The 22,171-nt window shown below is 41.4% G+C and overlaps 1 protein-coding gene across 1 annotated transcript; it reads right to left on the bottom strand.

The window, feature by feature from the left end:
* Positions 1-14,858: 14,858 nt before the first annotated feature.
* Positions 14,859-16,199, bottom strand: pkib (protein kinase (cAMP-dependent, catalytic) inhibitor beta). The gene is made up of 2 exons (XM_073463590.1): positions 16,058-16,199; positions 14,859-14,941 (listed from the first exon to the last, which is right to left on the bottom strand). Exons 1-2 carry the CDS (start codon positions 16,197-16,199, stop codon positions 14,859-14,861), a joined length of 225 nt encoding a protein of 74 aa, XP_073319691.1.
* Positions 16,200-22,171: the final 5,972 nt, after the last annotated feature.

Here is a 22,171-nt window from a genome sequence, read left to right as displayed (position 1 = left end):
AAGTGGATTTTCAAATGTAAGCTTTGTTTCTAGTGACACACCTAGCTAAAAAAAATATACAGCAGTACAATAAATCTTTTCAAAGGTTATATTGTTCAGTATTTCTTCTTTATTTCTCTGTGTAAGAGATGGTCAACTTCAGGAGGCTGCAGTTTAGTCTATGTTGTTGTTGGACTATAGGTTTTACTGGCAGTTTCTAATATTTAGTCGATGCTGATTGACAAAACCCACCTCAAGTAACAAATGACAAGGCAGCACAACAACAAATATAACAAATATAGTGTAAACATTGTGAGCCAAGTCCTTATTTTTTGTTGCGGCTGGAAGGCAATTAGCCTAGCTTAGCACACAGGCTGGAATCGGAGGAAACAGATAGCCTGATGCCAATGTAATTTCCTTCAGAACGTTGTATCTCGGTTGTTTAACATGTACACAAACAGAGAGGTAAATTACATGATTTGAGGAGAAGATATGTGGTGGATAATTCTCGACAACAACACTTAATACATGCACCCAGCGTTTTTTGTGAAGCATATGTGGCTAAAGTGTTGCCAGTTGCTGAGCGCAGGTTTCAGTATCAACTCCACAGTCTATGGTCTTGGTACGGACACAATGACTCCACACTTGGTAACCTCAGCATGATGACAGTACTCCAGGAAGTCTCTGTTTGCCTCTGGACAAATAACAAATTGTTGTTTTTATGGAGCTAGTTGTTTTCTTCTACTTAAGCCGATGCCATATGGTGGCTGCATGCACAGGCTCCAAGACTGACACTGGAGGCCAGGCAGAAGCTGATGTGTGCTTCCTGTATCTACAATATCAAAGGGTGAAATCCCGTCCTCGACTAGAAATCAAATATCGATGACTATCTACAACGTGACTCTTGATAACACTTATCATAGTGTCCTCACATCCCCCCTATTGATCCTCACATCGGCCCTGAATCCAGCTTTAAATTAGGCTAATCAGCTCCGGGCTCAGGCTTCAAGTGGCATGAGAGTCTAAAATATCATCAGGAGGGAACAAACAAAGCATTTCCCATAATGTTAAATTATCTGTTTAAATATTTGTAAATTAAATTAAGTAGTTCAATTAGGAATTTAAAGTAATAAGACAAGAGAATACAGTAGTCCTGTCTATGCTTTATACTGTTAATCTCTTTACTCATGCATGTAAGTTATTATAATTGTTCTATAATTATGTAAATCGTACATGAATGAATGAATGAATGCAAATTTATTTTGGACATGGAGATTATAAAGATTATTTTAAAATGCTTTAATGTTTATTTTCACGTTCATTTAAGATATTGTAAATATTTCCTCCCCCCAATTAAGTCACAATTCATTACCACAATATTTTTATACAATTAAATATTCCTAAAGTCTCTTAAGAATGCATTACTAAGGCGGTGCTGCAGGCCAGTAGACGATAATGATTTACAGCTTCACTTTAAGGGTTGGTCAGACTTTTCTTTGTCTTTATTTTCTGCATCATATCACATTAAATTACTTTTCACGTTGGCACACTGGGTCCCTTCCTGGCCAGTGAGCAGGATCCTTCCATTTTGAAGGTGCTTTAAAGCAGCGTTTTTAAAAATTCAACTCAAGCCCTCAGAGCTCTTAACTTCCAGTTTTACTCTTTGGTTGACATTTCTTGAGAGCCAAATGCTCTGACTAGAAAATGGGAAGCAATCTTATCTGAAATGAAGGTGAAATGTAGAAGGTAATACTCTGATGTCCTCCTTCATATTCATGCTTTGGATAAATATTTCATTTTGGTGTTGCCCTGATGTTTCTCAGTAATGTACTGGAGCTGTCCCGGGCACAGCCTATGGTGAAAGGAGAGCCCTGCCCACTTGGGAGAGCTTGTTTTCAGCACAGTAAAAACAGCCTGAGCCCCGGAGCCTGCTTAAGGTGGGGGTGGGGTTATTTTGGGGAGGGGTGGCATGATGTAGGGAGGAGGATAAAAGAGGAGGAGAGGGGGATGCAATAAAGATACAGAGCAACCGCTGACAGAAAAGTGATGCAGGGCGGGGGCATAGATGGGACTGCTTGGTGCTGAATCAGGGCTTGTTACCATCACAGGGCTCCTCTGGGACCGTGATGTCAGCCCCAGGACAGGGAGAGGAGGAGAGGCAAACAAAGGGAGGAGAAGGAGGAGATAGGGAGGTAAGGGTGGAGAGGGGAAACCACAGAGGGATTAACAAAGAAGACCTGCAGAGATGATCCACAGATGGCTGCTGAAAGCTGCAGGCTGGATGTCAATGGAGACGTATTAGAGAGCTGCAAATCAGATCTCTGCCACACATGATGAAATTAGTTTGTGACTTTGTGTTATTGATTTCTTCTGCATGACACTGATTGGCTCAATGAGGTGATGCTAAAACATTTATTTACATGTTGCTGATTGGCCCAAACTCCTCATTCTTTGAAACTGACATGTTTAGATTAGTCCTGAGGTACAGAGGGAACTCTGTTTGTGCGCTAGCGAGTGATAATCATAAACCCAATCTGGGCGATTAGTGTTATCCTGATATCATCCTACCAACATCCAAACATGCAAGCCAGATGTCTGCATGCAAGGCTCAGCGCAGTTCATTTCGGAGCATTATCCCCAACTGTCCGAGCGCTTTAGCCGCCGTCAGTGCTCGGCGCTCAGCTCTCAGACATGATGCTGATCTTTACAGCCACGTTGTGAGATGACAAGCATCCCATACAGCTGTCTTTAATTGATGTAAGGAATGAAATAAAGATGCAGAAGGAGGAACCAGTGTGGCCTTCGTTATCTTAATCTCAACAGATAACCTTGACTGCTGCTTGTGTGAGCGTTTTGTACTGTAATTTATGTTCCGACAAGTCTCTGTGACACGCTGCAGATTAGATCTTAGATTAGGAGTTTTAATTTGGATAATCAGACAGAGTAAGATCCACAAGTTTTTTTACATTACAGATGTTAACATCATCTTAACAACTTGAGTGCAAGTTTTTAATCTTTAAAAAATGTCCATGAATTTCAGAATGTCTCATTATTTGGTGTGTCCCCTTCATATGCCCTGATGACAGCATGCACTCTAGCTGGCATGGACTCCTCAAGTTTTTGTAAAAAAAAACCTGCTGACTCATGCTATCCCAGCATGATTTGGCTAAACTCCTAAGAGCTTCTCATGATGTCACAGACTGCTTGGCTGTCTCAGCCCTCGAGTGCCCCCATAAATGTTAAATGGGGCCGAGGTCAGGTGGCTGTAGAGGACAGTCCATGACAGCCAGGAATCCAAGGTCTTTGGTCTTTGCCCACTTCAAACGTTTGGCCTTGTTTTCCCTTCTGAGAAGAGGTTCAGACTGAGCCGCTTCACTGTCAGACAGCCTTCTTTTGATTGCTTTTTATTTGATTAGCAAATTCTATATCCCTGACAAAGTCTATCTCTCAGGAAACACTACATCTTATCCAGTTTCTGCAAAGCCAGTGTTGTTCAGTGAGTTCTATGCACTTGTCCCTTAGAAACCTTTAGTCTTGACATATCTTGTCACTGAGAAAGATCCTCCTTGCTAAGAAAAACAATTTGACTTCTGACACTTTCACTCACTTTCTCATTTTTCTGATTATTTGCAGGTTACAGGACAATATTTAAGATTTTTAGTATGATCTCAGACTTTTGGACCCCACTGTAGATTTGCAATGAGGCATGGCAGGTGAAAATGGCAGCAGTGGATTCATTAGTACATTATTGTTCAAAAAGTCTAAACCCCTAACCCTAACCCTGTGGAACTGATGTTTTTCTTCTTTCCTTCAATAATGTATATTTAAACAGAGATAATAAAAAAATAAATAAATAAATAAACGTATGATTCCAACACTAAATGTATTACTTACATTTGAAATAGTTTTGACCCAAAAAACATTTAGTTGACGTCCCCACAGTGCTGCATGACATTTTTCTTTGGGCCCTCCGTGGTTAGATTGAATAGGTTTGAACTGTGTTTTGAAGGTCCACACTTTGGACCTATTACTTTGGAGTCTATTAAAGAATAGCTTTGTTAAAGCAACATGCCTTTTAATTCCAGCTTGCACACTGAAACAAAACCTGTTCCTGTTCAAATCCAAACAGATTTTGATGCTAATCCTCCAATTTCTCTTACCAATGACTGTTGCTTTCTTACATTCTTATTTACCTGTTGCTCAGAGGTATCTGAGAGGTGTCTTGAACATCATTTTGCCTGCAAAATATCTAATATCTTATCTTTGCCAAACCCTTTATACAAAATATCATCTATCTGAAGAGAGGACATTCTGCAACTTAAAAGCAGGACAGACCATTCAAAAATAAAGACTAATCCTCTCAGCCATCTGATTGTACCAAATCAAGCTTTTGTGGCAGACGTTAAACTGAAATGTACCATCTACCAAAACCACCAATAACTCAGGATATCAAACACATTATATTCCACCAGCTGCACCAGCTGCACGTTTCCTTTTGCATGGTTATACAGTTGGCGGGTGTAGCTCTGTACAAAGAAAATAGTTCCTGCATCCAAAACAATTTAGATGGATAAATAGCCCTACAGGTAAGAGAGGAAATACGATTTTTTGCTTTTGGGGGTGAACCGTCCCTGGCTACAGACTGGGCATTGAAAAGCATTATGGGAAATGCTGGCAATTAGGCAAAGTAGATGTAGGCCAGTCAAGTTAAGAGACAATTAAATTCTGACACTTCATCCAGAAATAACTCCTGGAGAGCGTCAGACATGGCAGACTTTTGATATCCTGCAGGAGGTGTTTGGTGTCTCTTTGAGAGGGCACTTCAGCCAGGTTTCTCACAGTTAGAAGACATGAAATACAAAGAATAAGAGTGGTTCAATGTGCTCTGCCAACAAAAAGTCTATAAAAGGCGGTCTGCAGAGTATAGCCAACAGTGAATCCGCTGACCTATTACTGTGCACAGAGAATATTGATGAGATGGAACAGGGACAGGGGCAGTCCTCCCTCCGAGTCGAAGATAACCAATTAAGACCAGGCTTCAGCTGAAACACAGGGAGATCTAGGGGTTGGATAAAGTCTGTCTCTTTCATCCGAGTATCTTATTTATGAAGAATATGCTGGAGAACTGGAGGGAGATGGGATAGTAGAGAGGGCAGACATGCCAGACCACAGCGATAGCACCACATACTGTCTGTGCAAAGTGACTTGGTCTGTGTGAGAACGGGGTCAGGCTAAAGCTCGTTTCATCTTATTGGGCGAGAGTGATGCCAAGCTGAGCTGTCTGACAGAGAGCTTATGGAGGGAGAGGAGTTGTGCTATCCTGCTGTGTTTGTGTGTGTGATGCCAGGCTTACGCCGCCAGTCTCCGCCCCGTCACTGCTTGGATGATGTCATATGTCTGCTTGTGTGTGTGCTTGTGTGTGCTTGTGTGTGTGTGTGTGTTCACAGCCTTGTGATCAATCGCTGGACAAAGAATGAAGCCACTGCCAAGCTTGGATACAGCAGTGACAAAAGGAAGAAAGGAGGCGAATTTAGAAAAATCTGATGGGGAAATGAACAAAGTAACCTATTTTTTAGCCCATTAGGTTTCAGTTTCAACCCCCCTCATTTGTTGACAGTCTTGGTATCTTCCATATGTCGAGGATAGATTAAAATGATGTTTTGGTTGCACTTACTTAACTCGATTGATGTCTGGCCACTGCTCAGCAGCCTGTTCATAGATTACACAGTGAGAAAAGTCTAATCACTGGCTGTCAGTCTGCTTCATTGTCAGGAACCACATGCTCTCAGTTGATTGTTTCCCAGCTTACGGTTCATGTTCTTGAAAGAATGCCGTTATTTTACCTTTGTCTTATTGTTAGGAAATCTGTTGGAAAGGCAAAAGCAACAACATGTTAGTCTATCTCTCAATAGGGTCCTTCTGAAGATTTAAATCTGCTCCAAACATATAGTTTCATTTTTTTTTAAAATGGCCCAGGATTCTCCCAAAACAGCTGGGCACTGTAGTTTATAACAAGTGTTATTCAAACAGGAGGAAACTGCATTTTTTAGGAACTATTTTCAACTGCGGATCAATACACATTTGGTGATATAGTGAGTATTGGGGTCAGCAAGATGGAGTGTGGGGGATTGAGTCAAAATAAACTACAATCTGTGTATGCATAGTAATGAGGGAAGATGTCACCCAGTGCAACAGTGTGGCCCACTGATGTGTTTTAATAGTTTTGGAGTTTAATTTTGTGACTTTGTGACATCACACTATGTCACCATGTCACAAATCAGCAGAATTTATTTATGCCTGGTGGCTAGTTGGCCACATAAGAATTGATTTAGCATGGCTGCTCTGTCATCGTTAGCGTTGCTGGGCAAGGCGTGTGTCAGCTGACCAATCAGAGCTGACTGGTTATTCCGGAGGAGGGGCCTTAAAGAGACAGGAGCTAAAACAGAGCGTTTCAGACAGAGGAGGGGAGTACAGGGCTGCAGCACTGCACAGAATGAGAAAACTGAGGTCTTTTCTGAGCACTAAAGCATGTTAACCTATTCTAGTGTTAACCCAAAATAAATGATGAACCTGAAAAATAAGCAGAAAATGTCTCCTTTAAAGGAAAATGTAGAGTATGGCCAGCTATGGAGTTGTTGTCCTAATTGATATGCCTGTGGTTTAGCAGGTAGAGCAGTTGTCCACCAGTCGATAGGTTGTTAGTTCGATCCCTGGCCCCTGCAGTCTACATCAAAGTGTTTAAGTGCAACATACTGAACCCAATTTGCTCCCAGTGTGTGACAGTGTAAATGACTATTGCTTCTGATAAGCATGTGGCGCCTGCATGGTCGCCCCTGCCACCAGTGTATGAATGGGTGAATGCTGACTCTTGTTGGTAAGACCGGTAAAGTGCTGTATACTGTAAATGCAGTCTATTTTTAAGAACCAGCATTGCTGATGAGAATCTTTCTGACGTGACTCAGGCAAAAAATGTTCACAGATGAGTAATGTTTTAAAGTTTTATGATGCATTTAGTCACACTTGCCAACTCACTGTCTGATGTATCATCCAGCGTTCACCCAGGAGTTTTAGTGACAGGTGGTGAAACATTGGGGATAATGTAAGTACACAATATTAAAACAAAGGTCTGGTTGTTTTGGACATTTTTTAATGCAGAGATGTTACATACTGTGTCTTCAAGTCCTTAATCTCTGGGCTTTTCTGTGTGACATGAACAGAAACAGACATTCATTCATTTTTATCCACAGGAATCCATTTGTTTTAAATCCTCTCTCGATTTCCAACATATACCAGTCCTTTTCTAGCATAAACTGACCCTAAGCATCCATTAGACAAAACAGGGTGCAGTGATAATGATACATGATCAAGTAGAACTCACAAGAAACACATTTGAAGGAATAATGAATGGGGAAAAGCACACTATGGCAGCATGAAGACCTTCCTCTCACATGTAAGTTAGGTGACCTGTGTTTAATAGTTAATCACCTTGACAAAATAAGTACATATTGTCCCCAAAAATTAAAGCATAAGGCCAACACTCAATGACGAATTGATTGTCAGGAAGACACAGGAATAATACTTTTGTGAAGATACACATAAATACTTCCTCAGACGGAAACAGAGAAGAGTGTTAATCGGTAATTTTAGGTCGCGGAGGCTCACAGGGAAGCTGACACGCAGATTTTTGTGTTGCAGGCATGCGTTAAACAAGCTAATTGATTGAATTGGTTCAACTCTTGTGAGGAGGCGGGGTCAAAACAAAACAGAGACTAAAGGTTTTATGTTCAAGTATAAAAGAAACAGCTTTGTGAACATCTCTGATTAACCTCAGTGCATGATGAACATGGACACTATATCTATGTCGAGCCAATCCTGCATACAGCCACCTGCTGCCAGAAATACTCGCTAGAGCACCAAATGTGTATTTATCTGCAGCTGAAAACAGTCCCCAACTCTATTCCCTCCTGTTTCACTAACGTTTGCTAAACACTACAGTGCCCAGCTGTTTCAGGAAAATACTGAGCCTCTTTAAAAATTGAAACTATATGTTTTCGAGCTGCTATTAAAGATTCAGGAGACGTGGGATTTGTTAACAATAAGAAAACTATAGAAAAATGCCAGCAACAAATCCTGCGACTGCCGTAGCTGAGGAGTTTTGTTGGATTGATGCTCGAGCAGCTCCTGCACCTTGTGTTCCTCTCCTCTCTGTCACCCGCTCTCTCTCATGTCTTACATCTCTTCTTCTCCTCTCCATCTTTTTCCTCCCGAGGCTCCTGTGTCGGAAATGGCACGTTGGGTTCCACGTGAAGGCTTTTCTATTCGCTGGGCTGCCTGCCTGCCTGCCTGCCTGCCTTCCTGCCTGGCATCCTCTCTGTGACCCACGTCTGCATGGTCTCACAGGCAGTCTTCTTATCCCGCCCTCCCTCTCTGTCTCTCTCTGTATACATCTCTCTAACACTCCCTGTCTCCCCCACGGCAGCTGGATCGATCACTCGCCGGCCTGGTCGGAGGGGGTGAGAGACAAAGAGAGATACAGATTGAAGAGGAGAGAGTGGTGGGCTCCTTAAAGTCCGTTGCTGCTGATCATTCAGTTAGCTTCGATTGATAACAGCATTTGGCTCTAACCTGGCTGTAGGAGGAACCACTGTGCATTTGTGTGAGGCAATTACACAACAATTTCCTTGAGGAAAGCCAATCGCTAACCGCTTATACCATGCTACTCAATTATGTAAGCTAACAGAGAGCTTTCCTCTCTGCTGCTCTTCTGCTCTGTGCAATTAGAAGCAGGCTGGCTTGTTATTTTAGATTTGTAAAAGTGCGACTTGTCAGATTCACCGTGGAGGAGATAAATGTTAGAATTTAGGGCTGGCGAGCTATTTTTGGATATTGCTTCTACACAGACTTCTTGTCCTTTTTTTAAAAATCTGTCTTTAATATAATAATGAAACACTACAAGGTCAAATGTGCTCACTCACTTGAGGCTAACAGGGTCTCACACCTTGCCATATCCACTTTCCATCGTGCATATGCCTCCTGTCCTCATTGCAGGCAAAGCCTTCCAATCAATCCCTGACCTGCTCTCGCTCTCTAATAAAGCACGGGTGCACACAAAGCACTAAGGCCCAAGCTTCTGCCAAGGCTAGGTTACCCTAGCAACAAGTTACGTAGCAGCAGCCTGGCAAAGGAGCCACCTCAGAGGAGAGGAGGATGCCTGGGAGTGGAGGTGGAGACTAAGAGGGATGTTTGAGCAAAAACAAGAAGTCTCGAATGGATTACACTTTTCTGTTCTGCTTCAATAAATGATGACTGCTCAGACATAAATGTGCCTTACACAGTAGTAGAGCCATAGCTAAGTATTCAATAAATAATGCTTTTTTTGTTACATAATCGACCGGCCACAGAATCAGCTAGCAAACATAATGTATTACACCCGAGTGCTTTGCTGTGGTTGTGTCTGCAGAGAGACAAAGAGCCCTTGGGTGTATGGGATGGTCTCATCTCCTGTCAGCAGGGATGCTGGGAAGCTGCCAGACTACCAGCCTGCTCGATCACAAAGGTTCAACTCATGGCTTACAAACACACTCTGTGCAACAACCTCCCCCTTTCATTGTTAACCTCCACCTCCACAGGTTATGGGCAGCATTCGCGACGATTCTGACAAGAAACTGATTCAAAAAGTGTCTAATTTCGTCGAATCACTCCCTGCTGCCGAACGAGCAGCTAGACAACGCAGGGTGTGTCCAAGTCAAAGTCTCCACTGGGTTTAAAATTGAATATGGTGTGCAGGAATGTGAACCCTGAACCTACACATCATGATTTTTGTCACAATAGTTGTGTAATTTAAAGGTATTTGTGTAAACATCGTTGTAAAAATGGTGTTTTAGCCATTTTCTTTGTATCAGACATAACAAAGAAATTCACCCGTCGCTATAGAAGCATGATGTGGGGTGAATGATAATTTAGTGAATGTCTCCATCTGCTGCACACCCGCAGGAACTGCTGCATTATGTAACAGGAGCGTACATGCCTGGCTTTTCTGGAAAGAGCAGAAGGAGTGCATGTCTTGCCTTGTGCTCCCTTCAAGTGCTCTCAAACGCTCTTACTTTACACTTGAGAAGATGTAAAAAATGATTGGTCTCCGTTTCAAGCGCCTGTCATCAGAGATGGTGTCTGTAATCAGATGGAACAGAGCTATGTAGTGCTCTGCAGAAAATGTAGTGTGTGTGTGTGTGTGTGTGTGTGTGTGTATGTGTGTGTGTGTGTGTCTGTGTGTGTGTCTGTGTGTGTGTGTGTTTAGTTTGTCATTCAATCTGCCAAGAGCTTAAAACATCACATCGAGCCACCAAACAACCAGCACCACTGTTATACCTACATATTCCATCATAAAAACATCTGGTGTCTCTCTTGTATTTACTGACCATTCTTGTGTGGTCAACCTGTAACTATCTATAACATCTGGAATCTGGTGTGTCTGATCAACTAATTCAGGCAAATTGAGGGCGCATTATGTAAGAATTTAAGTTTAAAACATTCAATAATTAACTAAAATGAATGACAGTGTTACGTATACGTATTATGTTGCAGAGATATCTTCAGAAGTTAGCATGCTAACTAGCTAGCCCCCTGGACACTTTCTTCTGATAGTAAACAACACCAGAACTCCCCCAGTGCTCTAAGCTCCCAGTCTGGTCATAGTAAGCTAATAGGAGTGCTAGCTGCATGGCTAATTGAGCTAACTAGTTTTCGGCAGCTACAGTTAGCAGTTACTCCGGTGATGTCATGCCCCCTTTTTGTTTGGAGTATGAATTCAACAGGTGGTATAAGTTATTATTGAATAATCAGTCAAAGTTAACAACGACAAATAAAAGCAAAGAAACATTCTTTGGCTAGCACTCACCTGAACATATGACCAAAATTATGATCTTTCACTAACCTTAACTTGACCCCCTGAGAGCATTAACTGCAGAGTGGTCTGGATGTGAAGACTGAACTCTGGTGTGACAGTCCTGCGCTCTGCATGCACACCATCCAGCCCAGCCACCTCCTTGTGACTCCAGTACTGTACATTTTATTCACTCAAAGAAATGTTGTCTCTGGAGGGCAGAATGGAAAGGATTGGTCCTCTGGGGAGCACAAAGTCTTTCAAGGATATTTGTCAATTATATTTTTACAACATCAGTGACATTACAAAGCTCTCGCTCCTTATTAAGTCTTAAAGACACATTCATCAGATCATAATCTGACTGTGAAAGAATAAGAACAATATGTTGGTTATGATTTCTTTAAATCTACCTGATGATCATGGATTCATTCATTTTATCTGATGAAACACTGACAGTGTGCAAGATTACTTATTCTCTACTGTGAAACATTGTGAAACATCTGGCCTGATGGCGGTGCTCTGACCTGACCTGGTTGCATTACAGCAAAGGTTACGTCTTTCTTGAGGGCAGGTTTTGGACTTCACACAGCTCCCTCTGGAGACGCAAAAAGCTTTAGACAACTTTTTCCTGTCGTCAGTTTCAGTAGTACTCCTCGAGACCTGTAAATACACTGTGATTTGCATAATCAGCAAAATCCCCTTTAAGTTTGCCTTGAGCTGACATGTCTGTCTGCTCCTCCTGCCATGAAGCATCTTCTTACTGTGCAGATGTCAACAAAATGAGTTCAAAATGGTGTCAGCTGTTATTATGTATTTGGGGATTTATCAGCTATTGGTCCATGTTTAGTAGAGAAAGCATGTCAACAACCATACAAGCAGCTCTGGAACATATGTCAATATGTTAACATGCACACAATGACCATGCTTAGATGCTGGTATTTAGCTGGTACTGTTACCATGGTTATCTTAGCTTTGCATGTTGCTAATATTTGCTAATCAGCTCTAAACATTACTACTGCTGGTATTAAGTAAATCAAAGCATTGGACAAAATTTAAGCTAGCTGTCAGCTTACATGAAAAGTCAGCCAATCAGCACGGTCTGTGGGCTTCATCCTCTGGGGAACGTTCATTAATGTCTGTACTCGTTTCCATGGCCATCCATTCAATAGTTATTGAGCTACTTTAGTCTCCACCACAGTAATGTACTGACCTTGCCCTCCACAGAGCCAGTGTGGCACTTACACTAAATTATATCAAAATCATTTAACACTCCACTGTGTAGCATTTAGGGGAATTCAGGGAGATTCATTTGCAGAGATGTAATATATTCCTAATTATGTTTTTTGTGAGCGTAAAAACCCCTGACATGAAGAATCGTGTTTTTGCGACCTTATAATGAGCCTTTTATATCAGAGGGAGCAGGTCCTCTTCCCAAGTGCATCCGGCTGCATCCGCAGCAAGAACATGAAGGAAGCTGAACTTCCAGATATGGAGTTCATGAGACCAAAAACTACATTTTGATGTTCATGAATAATGTAGCCCAGGGCTTTATGTTGCAGAACTTATAATAGAAGATAATAAAGTAATATCGACGCTCCATAGTCTGACATGAGACGGGAATTCTGCTCACGTCATCTGCAGTGCATCTGTTTTTGTACCTTTCACAATAAAAGCCCTAGACATAATGGTAAACTGCTTATCTGGGAGGGAATTTAAATTAAAAAAACATTTTATTAACATGCAACTCGATAAAATAGCTGACAATATTATCAGTAGTATATCATAATGGAAGGAAAGTGAAGGGGAGGCGAACAAAATGACCTTTTTCCTCTGCCGCCAAGAAATGGGTGTGTTTTGTTCTGCAAGGCAAGTCCACCATGATGCACCACTATGTTTCCACAGTAGCCCAGAATTGACAAAGCAAACACTGGCTCTAGAGAAGGCCCTTCACATTTTTAGCAGCCACCCTAGGGGAAGGTGAAGTGAGGGGTGTTCAGTTGGTTGCAATCTGCAAACTCAGCTCTAGATGCTGCTAGATCTACCTGCACACTGGTCCTTTACTTATTATCCTTATTTCAAACATGTCTTATGAAATGCAAAATGTAAAGTTCAAGCTCTAGGACTGGTGGCTTTACATAGAAATGACACTACTGAACACACAGGTGTTTATGTAAAGCTTGTGGGTTTTAATGGCAATTTTCACCACCAGATAGAATCAACACACGGGATTCAATCCAGCTAAGTAAAATATATGCACCACTTAAGAGATCAGGACACTACAAAATACACCTCTGATTCATCAAGCCCCCAAAAAAGTGTTGATCATACAGCTTCAGATAGACCGTGAACACTTCTCATCAGCATTAGTAGTAGAACAGCATCAAAAACAGAGGCTGGGCAGCAGCACATCAGGCTTTCCTGTTGCATTTGTGAAACACATCCACATAAAGACACAGCCACCGGCAACACATCTTCAAATAGAGACAATTACAGAACATCATTTCTCTGTGGGTACAATGATAATCATACAAGCAGCATGTATGACACACAGGGGTTATATACTACAATACAGTATATACAGTAGCAGTGAGTGGATAGCTGACGAACACGGACTCTCGCTGTGCTTCTCTCTCTCCATCTTGCATCCTATTCACAGCTCTGCTTATGTGTTGATGAGTGTGAACAGACTTGTCTCCGTGCTGCCACGTTCGGAGCTCGAAACACATTGTGGCGGCGGTGTCGCTTGCCGCTCGCTCCCGCGGCCAGTCCGCGGGCATATGCTGCCGTCGCTGGAAGGAGCACGTGCGAGGAGCCCCGCTGCAGAAAAAAAGCCCTGCTGAAGTCGACGCAAAACTGACCGCCTTTCCTGACAGAGTGCAGGATCTGCAGACGCATTCCTGCAGAATGTTACAAAAGTGTTTTTTTTTTCTTTTCATTTACAGTTCAAGCAGTAAAGAGGTGTCATGATACCTCCTATTAAAACTGAGGAAATATCAGTAGCCCAAAATAGTCAATAACAGTACTTCACAGAGAAAGAACACAACACAGATTTTGGGTTGTGAACTGCCACTAGGCACATTTTCAGAGGTTTGGAAAATTACTTTTAAAAGCAGCCTTGAGCGAAAAAACAAAAAAGGAAATCTCTGACTTTTCTCAGTGTTATAATGAAGCAGTGTGTACACCGCTGGCAGTGGGACACTATTCTCTAAAGGAATGTCTCTGAAAGATGCAGACGGCTCTTCCACTTATCACCTCGCACCATATGGACGCCTAAAAAAAATGGATCAAATCCCTGGTTGTTGTTGTTGCTAAGATCAAAACAGTCTGGTGGTGTGGGGTAAAAACTGTACATTTACAATGTAGATACACTGTACAACAGCCTCAGGTTTGAAAACATACAGCAGATCGTACACGTTTAGTGTGAAAGCAGAAGTGAGCGAGACGACACAAAGACTTCCCATTGTTTCTTAAATCTACTGTTTTCTTATGTCACATGAGCCATTTTGCATCCCGTTGGGTTAAAAAGCTTCAAGCCACTAAATGCTGCTACCAAACACCCTCCTACTATTGTCAGTTTAAATAACACACACCACTATCATACAAAAATCAGCAGGAAATGCAAGGTAATGGTACAGTCTGACTTTGAGTTCCTGTTTTTCTTTAGTCTTAAATAAATCATAAAAAAATAGTGTACAGTATACAATCTGTCATGGTCCCTTTGATTCTCAGTGTAGTGTCTGAAGTGAGTGTATAACACGCACACACACTCATTGGTTCATAACTAAGTGACGTCTGAGTGCCAAACAGTCCTAAGCTCCTGGCTCCAGTCCTGTGGGAGTCGGTCCGTCACTCTCCCTCCGTGGCTCAGCTGCTTCGCAAACAGACTGACTCTCCACAGATAATCACTCCTTCTCCCACAGGTCGTCCTCTATCTCGTTCCTCATCCCGTCTCTCAGGTTATCTTCGCAGGTCTCCGGGGAGGTAAATAAACAAGTCCCTACGATCCCTCTTTCCCCTCCGAGCTCTCCGACAGCGCTGGAGGCTCCTCCGCCGTGGGTGACTGGGCCCCTCCCGGACCATCTGCGCACAAACCCAAAGAGGCACCATAAGAAATATGTTGCAGTCACTTTTAAGGTCAAAAAGGAAGATAAAAAGAAAGAATGAGGCTGTCCAGAGCTATTCTTGATCGATACCAATGACTTCAATGAAATGACACTGCATGCTGAGATCTTTGAGTCATTTTATGGCTCCTGCAAAAAACTGCTGCAAAGCCAGATTCTAAACCACTAAGAACAGGACCAACTGCTTTAAAAATCAAGTGTGTTTCTAAGTTGGGGCTATTTTGGGGGAAAATGCATGCTGTCCAGAACTCTAGGATCAGGGGGAAACAAGTGGTAATAAAAATATTGAGTGTGCGTGTATCAGAAGTGGACTGTTTATAGTCTGCAACATGTGGTGCACAGAGATGTCAGGACAGAACAAGTGTGAGGAATGCTTCAAAAATACACGTACAAGTACAATACTAGCTTTGAAGACACATTGCGTCATTATATTGGATTTAACAGCATGCTCATTTGTTTTGTACCAATGTTGCCAAAAATACTCAACTGCCCAACAGTGGTCTAAATGTGGCGCGCCTGGCAGGCACACTGTTGCCAGAGTCGTGATAAATGACTTGGGAAGATTCTGGAAGGGGATCAGCAAGTTAAACCCAATTCCCAAGTGTTAATCCTCGCCCAAATCTGGCCCAAATGTGTATAACGGGAACTCCTTCTCAACCGTAAGTCTTAAGTCCCAAATCATTGCTGTATATGGACGAGAGCCGGGCCAAGAGGACTACATACCAAACACTGCCAACTGTGCTCTGCTACCTGGCTCAGCCAGCAGTGTCCGGCCTGGAGTTTGAATTATAAGTGACACCACATCATGTTCGATAAGATCATTTCCAAGTGTGCCCCATCATATTTTCTTTGTCTAAAAGACTTACACTATTGAAATATATACAGCATGTCCCATAAAAAAGATATGGTATATAAAAGTTAGACCAAAGTTCATTGCAGGCAACCTCTCACACAGTAAAGCACTCAGAGTCTTTCATGACTGAACTGTGCATGATGTCAGAAATCACACAACAAGTTTGAATTTGCCTTGTGCTCAGTATTGTAATAATGAAAAAGAAAACATGGGGCGCTTCACCTTTGAGGGACAGCTCAGCCAGCTTTAGAGGCAGGTCACCAGGGTTCACACCCGCCGGAGAGCCCAGGATGTCGGGCAGGGCATTTCTTCTCCCCGAGCGCCCCGAGGAGGCAAAGTCCAACACTGGCTCTACTTCCGTCATCTCAGAACGCCCCTACAATAAAAATAAAAAAAGGGGTATTGGTTCAGTTCAAGCTGCAATTCTTAATCACTCAAACTCAACAAACCAACCCCTTGTTTTTTACAATATGAACATTTGTAAGTTTATGAATAACATATATTTCATAATAACCTAAAAAAATATATATATGTGATTATCATTAATTGACTATATACCAATGTAAATAAAAGTTAGCCGTGATTTAAGTGATTTCGTTCGACAGCTACGAGAAAAAGACACATTGAATATGAAGGATATGATACATCATACTGTGACAGAAATTAACATTCAGTGTCTTATCTTCATTATCAATAATGTTCATGTTCTTTTGCCCTTAAACCAAGCATAGAAAACCCTATTTATAGTAAAGTAACTAAAATGTGAAGGAAACATCAAGTTAATTCATCTTAATGTAACTACTTTCAATGTAAACTCTCAAATTATCTGTGGTATTGGATGAATTGACATCGGCTTTCAGTTAGCCGACAGTATTACTGATTGTTTGCTTGGTTTGTTAGCTAGCTAGCTCTTGCTAACTACTTTCCGTGGCTATACAGCAAAAGAAACAGAGCTGTGATAATGTGGAATATGACGTGTATTTGAAGTATCACATGTTTAAACAAATGACATCATGTTCATGAGTCTATAACTCATAGTTCAGCACCTTTTTTGTGCTTCTGTCCTGTTTGCATGCATGCGAACCCATGTGTAGTTCAGTCACCAACATGGAAAGTTATTTATGAGATTAGCTGAATTGATTTAGCTTACTACATTACTGAGCTGTCAGGTTGGTTTGTCCAAAAAGCTAATTACTCTAGGCTAGCTAAGGGCTAGAATTAACTAAGCTAGCTCGCAAAAGAAGCAGAATTGTTATAATGTTGAATAACTGCATAATAAGTGCATTTTATACTGATTTATAACATACTGACATAAATTACAAGGGGTTCAGAGTTTTGTTTTTATTGCCAACCAATTAGTCTGCATGCCTTTGTCTCGTTAGCACGTAGCCTATGGGGGAAAACCTGCAGGCCTACAGCACCTAAGTAAGCCTGCATTTAAAATGATCTAGTAAGTCTACTATTTTTCCCTCAATTACTTTTCAAGTGACTTATATGATTGATGTGATTTTGAGTAATACAAAGCACAGCAGTGGCCATTTATCTGGACACATCTCAAACAAAATGTAGCTAATCTGTTTAGTGATTTGAGCGTCAAGAGAAAAGATTTATCATTGAAGCGGAGGATGTGTCTGTCTGGTCTCATGGCAACCAGCAGCTGGGGAGCCAGCTCTAGGCTACACTGGTGACAGGCAGAATTACATCCCTTGTCACACACACACACACACAGATTCACAGCACACACACAAATACAGCGAGCCGCTGTTGCCATGGCGACAATACAGAAAAAGCACCACTGGCAGGTAAACATATGACTCAAACCCATTCTCTCACTATCTCACTTTCTCCCCCCAGCCTCCCTCTTTTGTTGTGTTGCCTCCCTTTAAATAACCACACCATTCTGTGGAGAAGAAACCCATTTCCCATCGCTCTCCTTCAACAAAGGAATGACATGTGAGGTAATGCGTACTTGCAGCTATACACTCACACACTCGTGCGAGCTTGCGCACACACTTGCAATCTAGCTCTCAAAGAAAAGGGGCCACAGGTTGGCCATCTGTTAGCCTCGAGCGCTATTGTAGCTGAGCCGTTGAGCTCATACGAGACATTGTAGTGAATTGTGGCCTATTTTTCTTTTTTAAATAGTTTCATGAACATAAACATGTTTCCTGCAACACTTTCACATAATCACATGTTGTTAACTAAGAGCATGACTCTGCACATGAAACTGTAGCTTTTGTGTGGCAGAAATAATGTCAGTGTTTTGAAATGTATGACATCACCCAGAGAGCTTATGTCCACCCTCCTCTCCCCCCGCAGCATCCTGTACTATACTATACAGGACAAACTCCACTAATTGATGCAGTGATGATTTATAGATGTCATATTGTATATTTAATGTTGTGCCCTGATGTCCAGTCTGGGCCGTAGCAAAGCTTTAAATACTGAGGTCAAGAGTCCTCACAGCGCAACCCCCACCACTGTCAGCATCTTCTAAAACCAAAAGTTTGATAAATACATTTCATAATTAATTGGATTTTTTCAAACTTTATTTTTTTCAGTTAATTGTTCAATTTTCCTTTCGGGTTTCCCTTTCATCATAAGGCTTAGGTGCAGCTCCTGAGCAGTTCTGGGCACAGTTAATGTAAAAAAAAAAAAAAAGTAAAAAGTAACTGAATGACAGATCTAATAGTTGTAGTTGGTCCCCAGTGGATGTTTTTAGCCAGCTATTTGTTTGTTGATTATTTATCATCTGCTCTCGTTTTTCCAACTTTTTGCACACAGATATGGTGATAATAACACTGGATATATTTAGTTTTTATATTTCCAGACATAAAGGTCGAAATGGTGTTTCACAGACTCCTCTACACTGCCAAAATAACATTCTGGGTGAGAAATGCCTTTATTGAATCATTTACTGGTTCATTTATTTTGCATCAAATGCTTCCAAACATCGCTGGCTTTTGCTCGTTGACTCCATTTTTTGTTAGAAACATTAGCAGCAGCAGGTCTATTAGTAACATTCCATTCACCTGTTTTTATGCACTATTTCAATTTGAACACGCACAAAAAAAAAAACCCTGAATGGAAAAATAGATAAAATGTCACAAAAATGTTTTTACACTTGGCTGACATGGACAGTTGTATCAATAAAAGCAAAATGTGACAAAGTGTAACAGAAATAGACGAGGTTCGCCTGGAGCCTGTTTAATTCAGTCATGAACTATAACCTGCAGGATTTATAGACAATTATTAAGTTAATTTATACATTTTTGGGCTTTCAGCACAACTATCTTTTGTGCCTGCGCCAGGTATCTTTGGGTGATGAACCACGACATGAACCTCGTTGCATCTTAGGGAAATAATGACAAAATTTCATCTTTAGGATTCGATGACACACATTTCTGTTTTAAACTCATGCTGTGTGTCACGAAAAGGGGTGGACAACTTGTACCCATGTATATGAATTCTGTTGATGACTGCTGTAACACTGGGATGACCACAAACTGTTTATCTCAATGTGCTAACTCCTATTTTTCACAGAACAGTTGTTGGAAGTCATAAGTCCGATAGATAATGTAATTTGGGAACACCCCACCTGTTGGAGTACAAAACACGGATTGTACTGTGAATTCAAACAGATTATTATGGATATTTTTTCTATTTTTAAGTAGGTTTTGAATCTCAAATAAACAGAGCTAACCCTAATCCACCATGATTATGTTTCAGTTGTAGACGTTGAACTGCCTCCATGTTGCTAAACACCCGGATTTCACATAAAACACAAAGGACGCGGCCTCAGTGGCCTCTACAACCGCTCCAATTTCAGGTCTTTGAATTGAATTGCTCTCTGGTGAACTATTATAGCTACAGTACTAAACTTGGCCTTTCAGTTGGACCCAGTGTAGGCGTCCCGGGCAGCCTTCTCTGCCCTGCATGACAAAGCTGCTCTTTGTCCCGGATCAATGGCAACGGTTCAACTGAAAGTCCAACAATAGGAGTCTAATCAGGGCTAAGCAGCAGGAATAACATCACACGGCACATCTCTCCTTCCTGCTTCAGTCTATCTGACAGTATTATCAAGCTGAGCAACTGATTATCAATGAAGAGTGAGGATTTGTCCATTAATCTGGATAATTAAAACTACTGCGGACGTTGGCTGAAATAATAACTTCAGGTCTATATTGACATTCTGTTTAGTACCTGAGACTAGCAGTCGGGCCGTCCACTGCAGATGTGACAGCTTCCACTGGGATGTGGGAGGATTTTCTTCTGCAGCTTTAGAGGTTTTAGTCTGTCAAACCTGAAGCGGAAGATGCTAGGTGACGTGCCAGAAACTAGGGATGGACTGATTATTGACCCTGGACGATTATCAGGCCAGTAGTCAAAAAGCCATATCGGTCGACCCCTACCAGAAACCCCTAACCTGCTTCCACAGTGCACTTACTGTACATGGGAAATGCAGGCACACCAGTGCTTTAGTGTGAAAAGTATAACATTTCATTTTAACAGTAGCTTAAACTTTGAACTCAAATAATAATTTATACAATACCCCAATAACATTTTAGGCTGATTTATTTATTGGACTTTGTCGAGCACTTCACACATCAACACTTTGTAACTTCACTTTAAACAATTAAGGTTATCGCAATGTCTTATTGTGTATAATGTTATTTAAATTAATACAAAAATGTATCTGCACTTTTATTTCTATCTACAATCATTTACATAATACATACTTTGAATAACATAAGTATTTCTGCGTTTGAACGTTGCTGGAAACAGCTGTGTGAATGTAAGTACACATCTCATTAAAATAGATCAATGCCATTTTAAGACATGTAAATGAGGGAATGCTACATATAACATATTTAAATAGCTTTAATCTAAAACTATCAGTGTCACTAATAGCCTCCGCTGTCAGTCTGGCCCTAATGAGAACATCTGCTTGGTAACTTTCATTAAGCGATCGGATTAAACATTTAACAGACAGTGACCCATCATCTGAACAGGTTTATTTTAGCTGATAATCCAACAACAGTTTACATGGGATTATCTTGTCAAGGAAATTGACCTAGATACTGCAAAGCCTGCGCGGCTCACTCAGACACAGGAACAAGCTGCAGGTGCGTTACGCAACGAGGTGGAGTTATAAAAGCCTTTTGATTGAAGAGCCGTCGGAGGTCAAGGGTTATTTACAGAGATGGTGCAAAGATGCCGAGCAAGAAATAAGAGGATAGAAAGGCTTTCTGCCCTCTTTTCTTTAACACTGCAAGCATGTGACAGCTCTGCAATTTAGAAGAAGCTAATTAATGGTGCAAATTGCTACCTGGGCTATTTCTAAACACAGTGACGTCTGATAATGTAGCAACAAATTATACAGGATACACTTGAAACATGCTCTGTCGTGCAGGGCTGCTGTGTAAACAATCACACTGCTGAAATGATCCTCTCATGTCTTGTCGGTTATATCCAAATGAAAAAAAAGCCCCATTCAGCCTCGTCTTCAGCAGGTCTGTTGTATCTCTGAACTTAACAGCCCCGAGTATTGTCTCTGAACAAACCTAACAGTGCTCTCAATGCCGGTGAAAGCAGCTCTATTCAGAAGAAGCCTTCCTGGCCTTTTTAAGAGAGCGCCTGTTTTTTTCTAAATGGAAATACTTGTCTCAGCGGTGAATGGAGGCTTTCAGCACCACGGACAGAGCAAGGGAAAGGGAGCAGGAGCGACAAGCAGGAGGAGATGCTGAGAGCTCGATAACATGGACTCTGTGCAACCTTGGAACCAACACAGACATATTGCGCCTTCTGTTGTGTGTGGAAAATGTCATCACCAAACTCTATTCAAGAACCTGGCAAGTAAATAGTCCTTTGTTGCCAACAAATAAAAACACATCGTGTTGAACTTGACTGGAGACCTTTCAGAAACAGTCTGGATCCAGTTCCTCAATTCAGTCCAACTAATACCCCGAGAAGCTCTTATATCACTCAAGTTTCAATTTTTAGAAGTGGTTAGGTAATCATTCCAACAAACATCTGCCACTGAGACTCTGTGTAGAGCAGCAGCCATTAGCTTCAACTCACCAGCAGCTCTCCATCATTTTCTTACAGACTAAAATGAGTGAAATTTGTACCATTTGGTAGAATATTTCATAATTTGGTCAAGGTATTGTTTCAAATTGTACAATACTGACACATATACAACTTTTAGCAGCTACAGTACTGTACACCACAGTGACATGTTCTCCAGTACATCACACTGAACCAAACGCATCGTTTTCTCTCTCTTTGTTATTGTTGTCTAAACACAAGAGTCCATACAGTAACTTTGCCTGAATA

The sequence above is a fragment of the Pagrus major genome, chromosome 3 (genome assembly GCF_040436345.1).
Source record: "Pagrus major chromosome 3, Pma_NU_1.0".
Lineage (NCBI taxonomy): Eukaryota > Metazoa > Chordata > Actinopteri > Spariformes > Sparidae > Pagrus > Pagrus major.
The sequence above is the reverse complement of the archived record's forward strand: the minus strand, read 5'-3'. Positions and strand labels throughout refer to the sequence as shown.

Excerpts from the sequence above, each read along its gene's own strand:
- pkib (XM_073463590.1), bottom strand. The coding sequence starts at position 16,199 with ATGACGGAAGTAGAGCCAGTGTTGGACTTTGCCTCCTCGGGGCGCTCG. Across the intron at positions 14,942-16,057 it reads GGCTGAGCTGTCCCTCAAAG|ATGGTCCGGGAGGGGCCCAG; the intron begins GTGAAGCGCCCC and ends GTTTGTGCGCAG.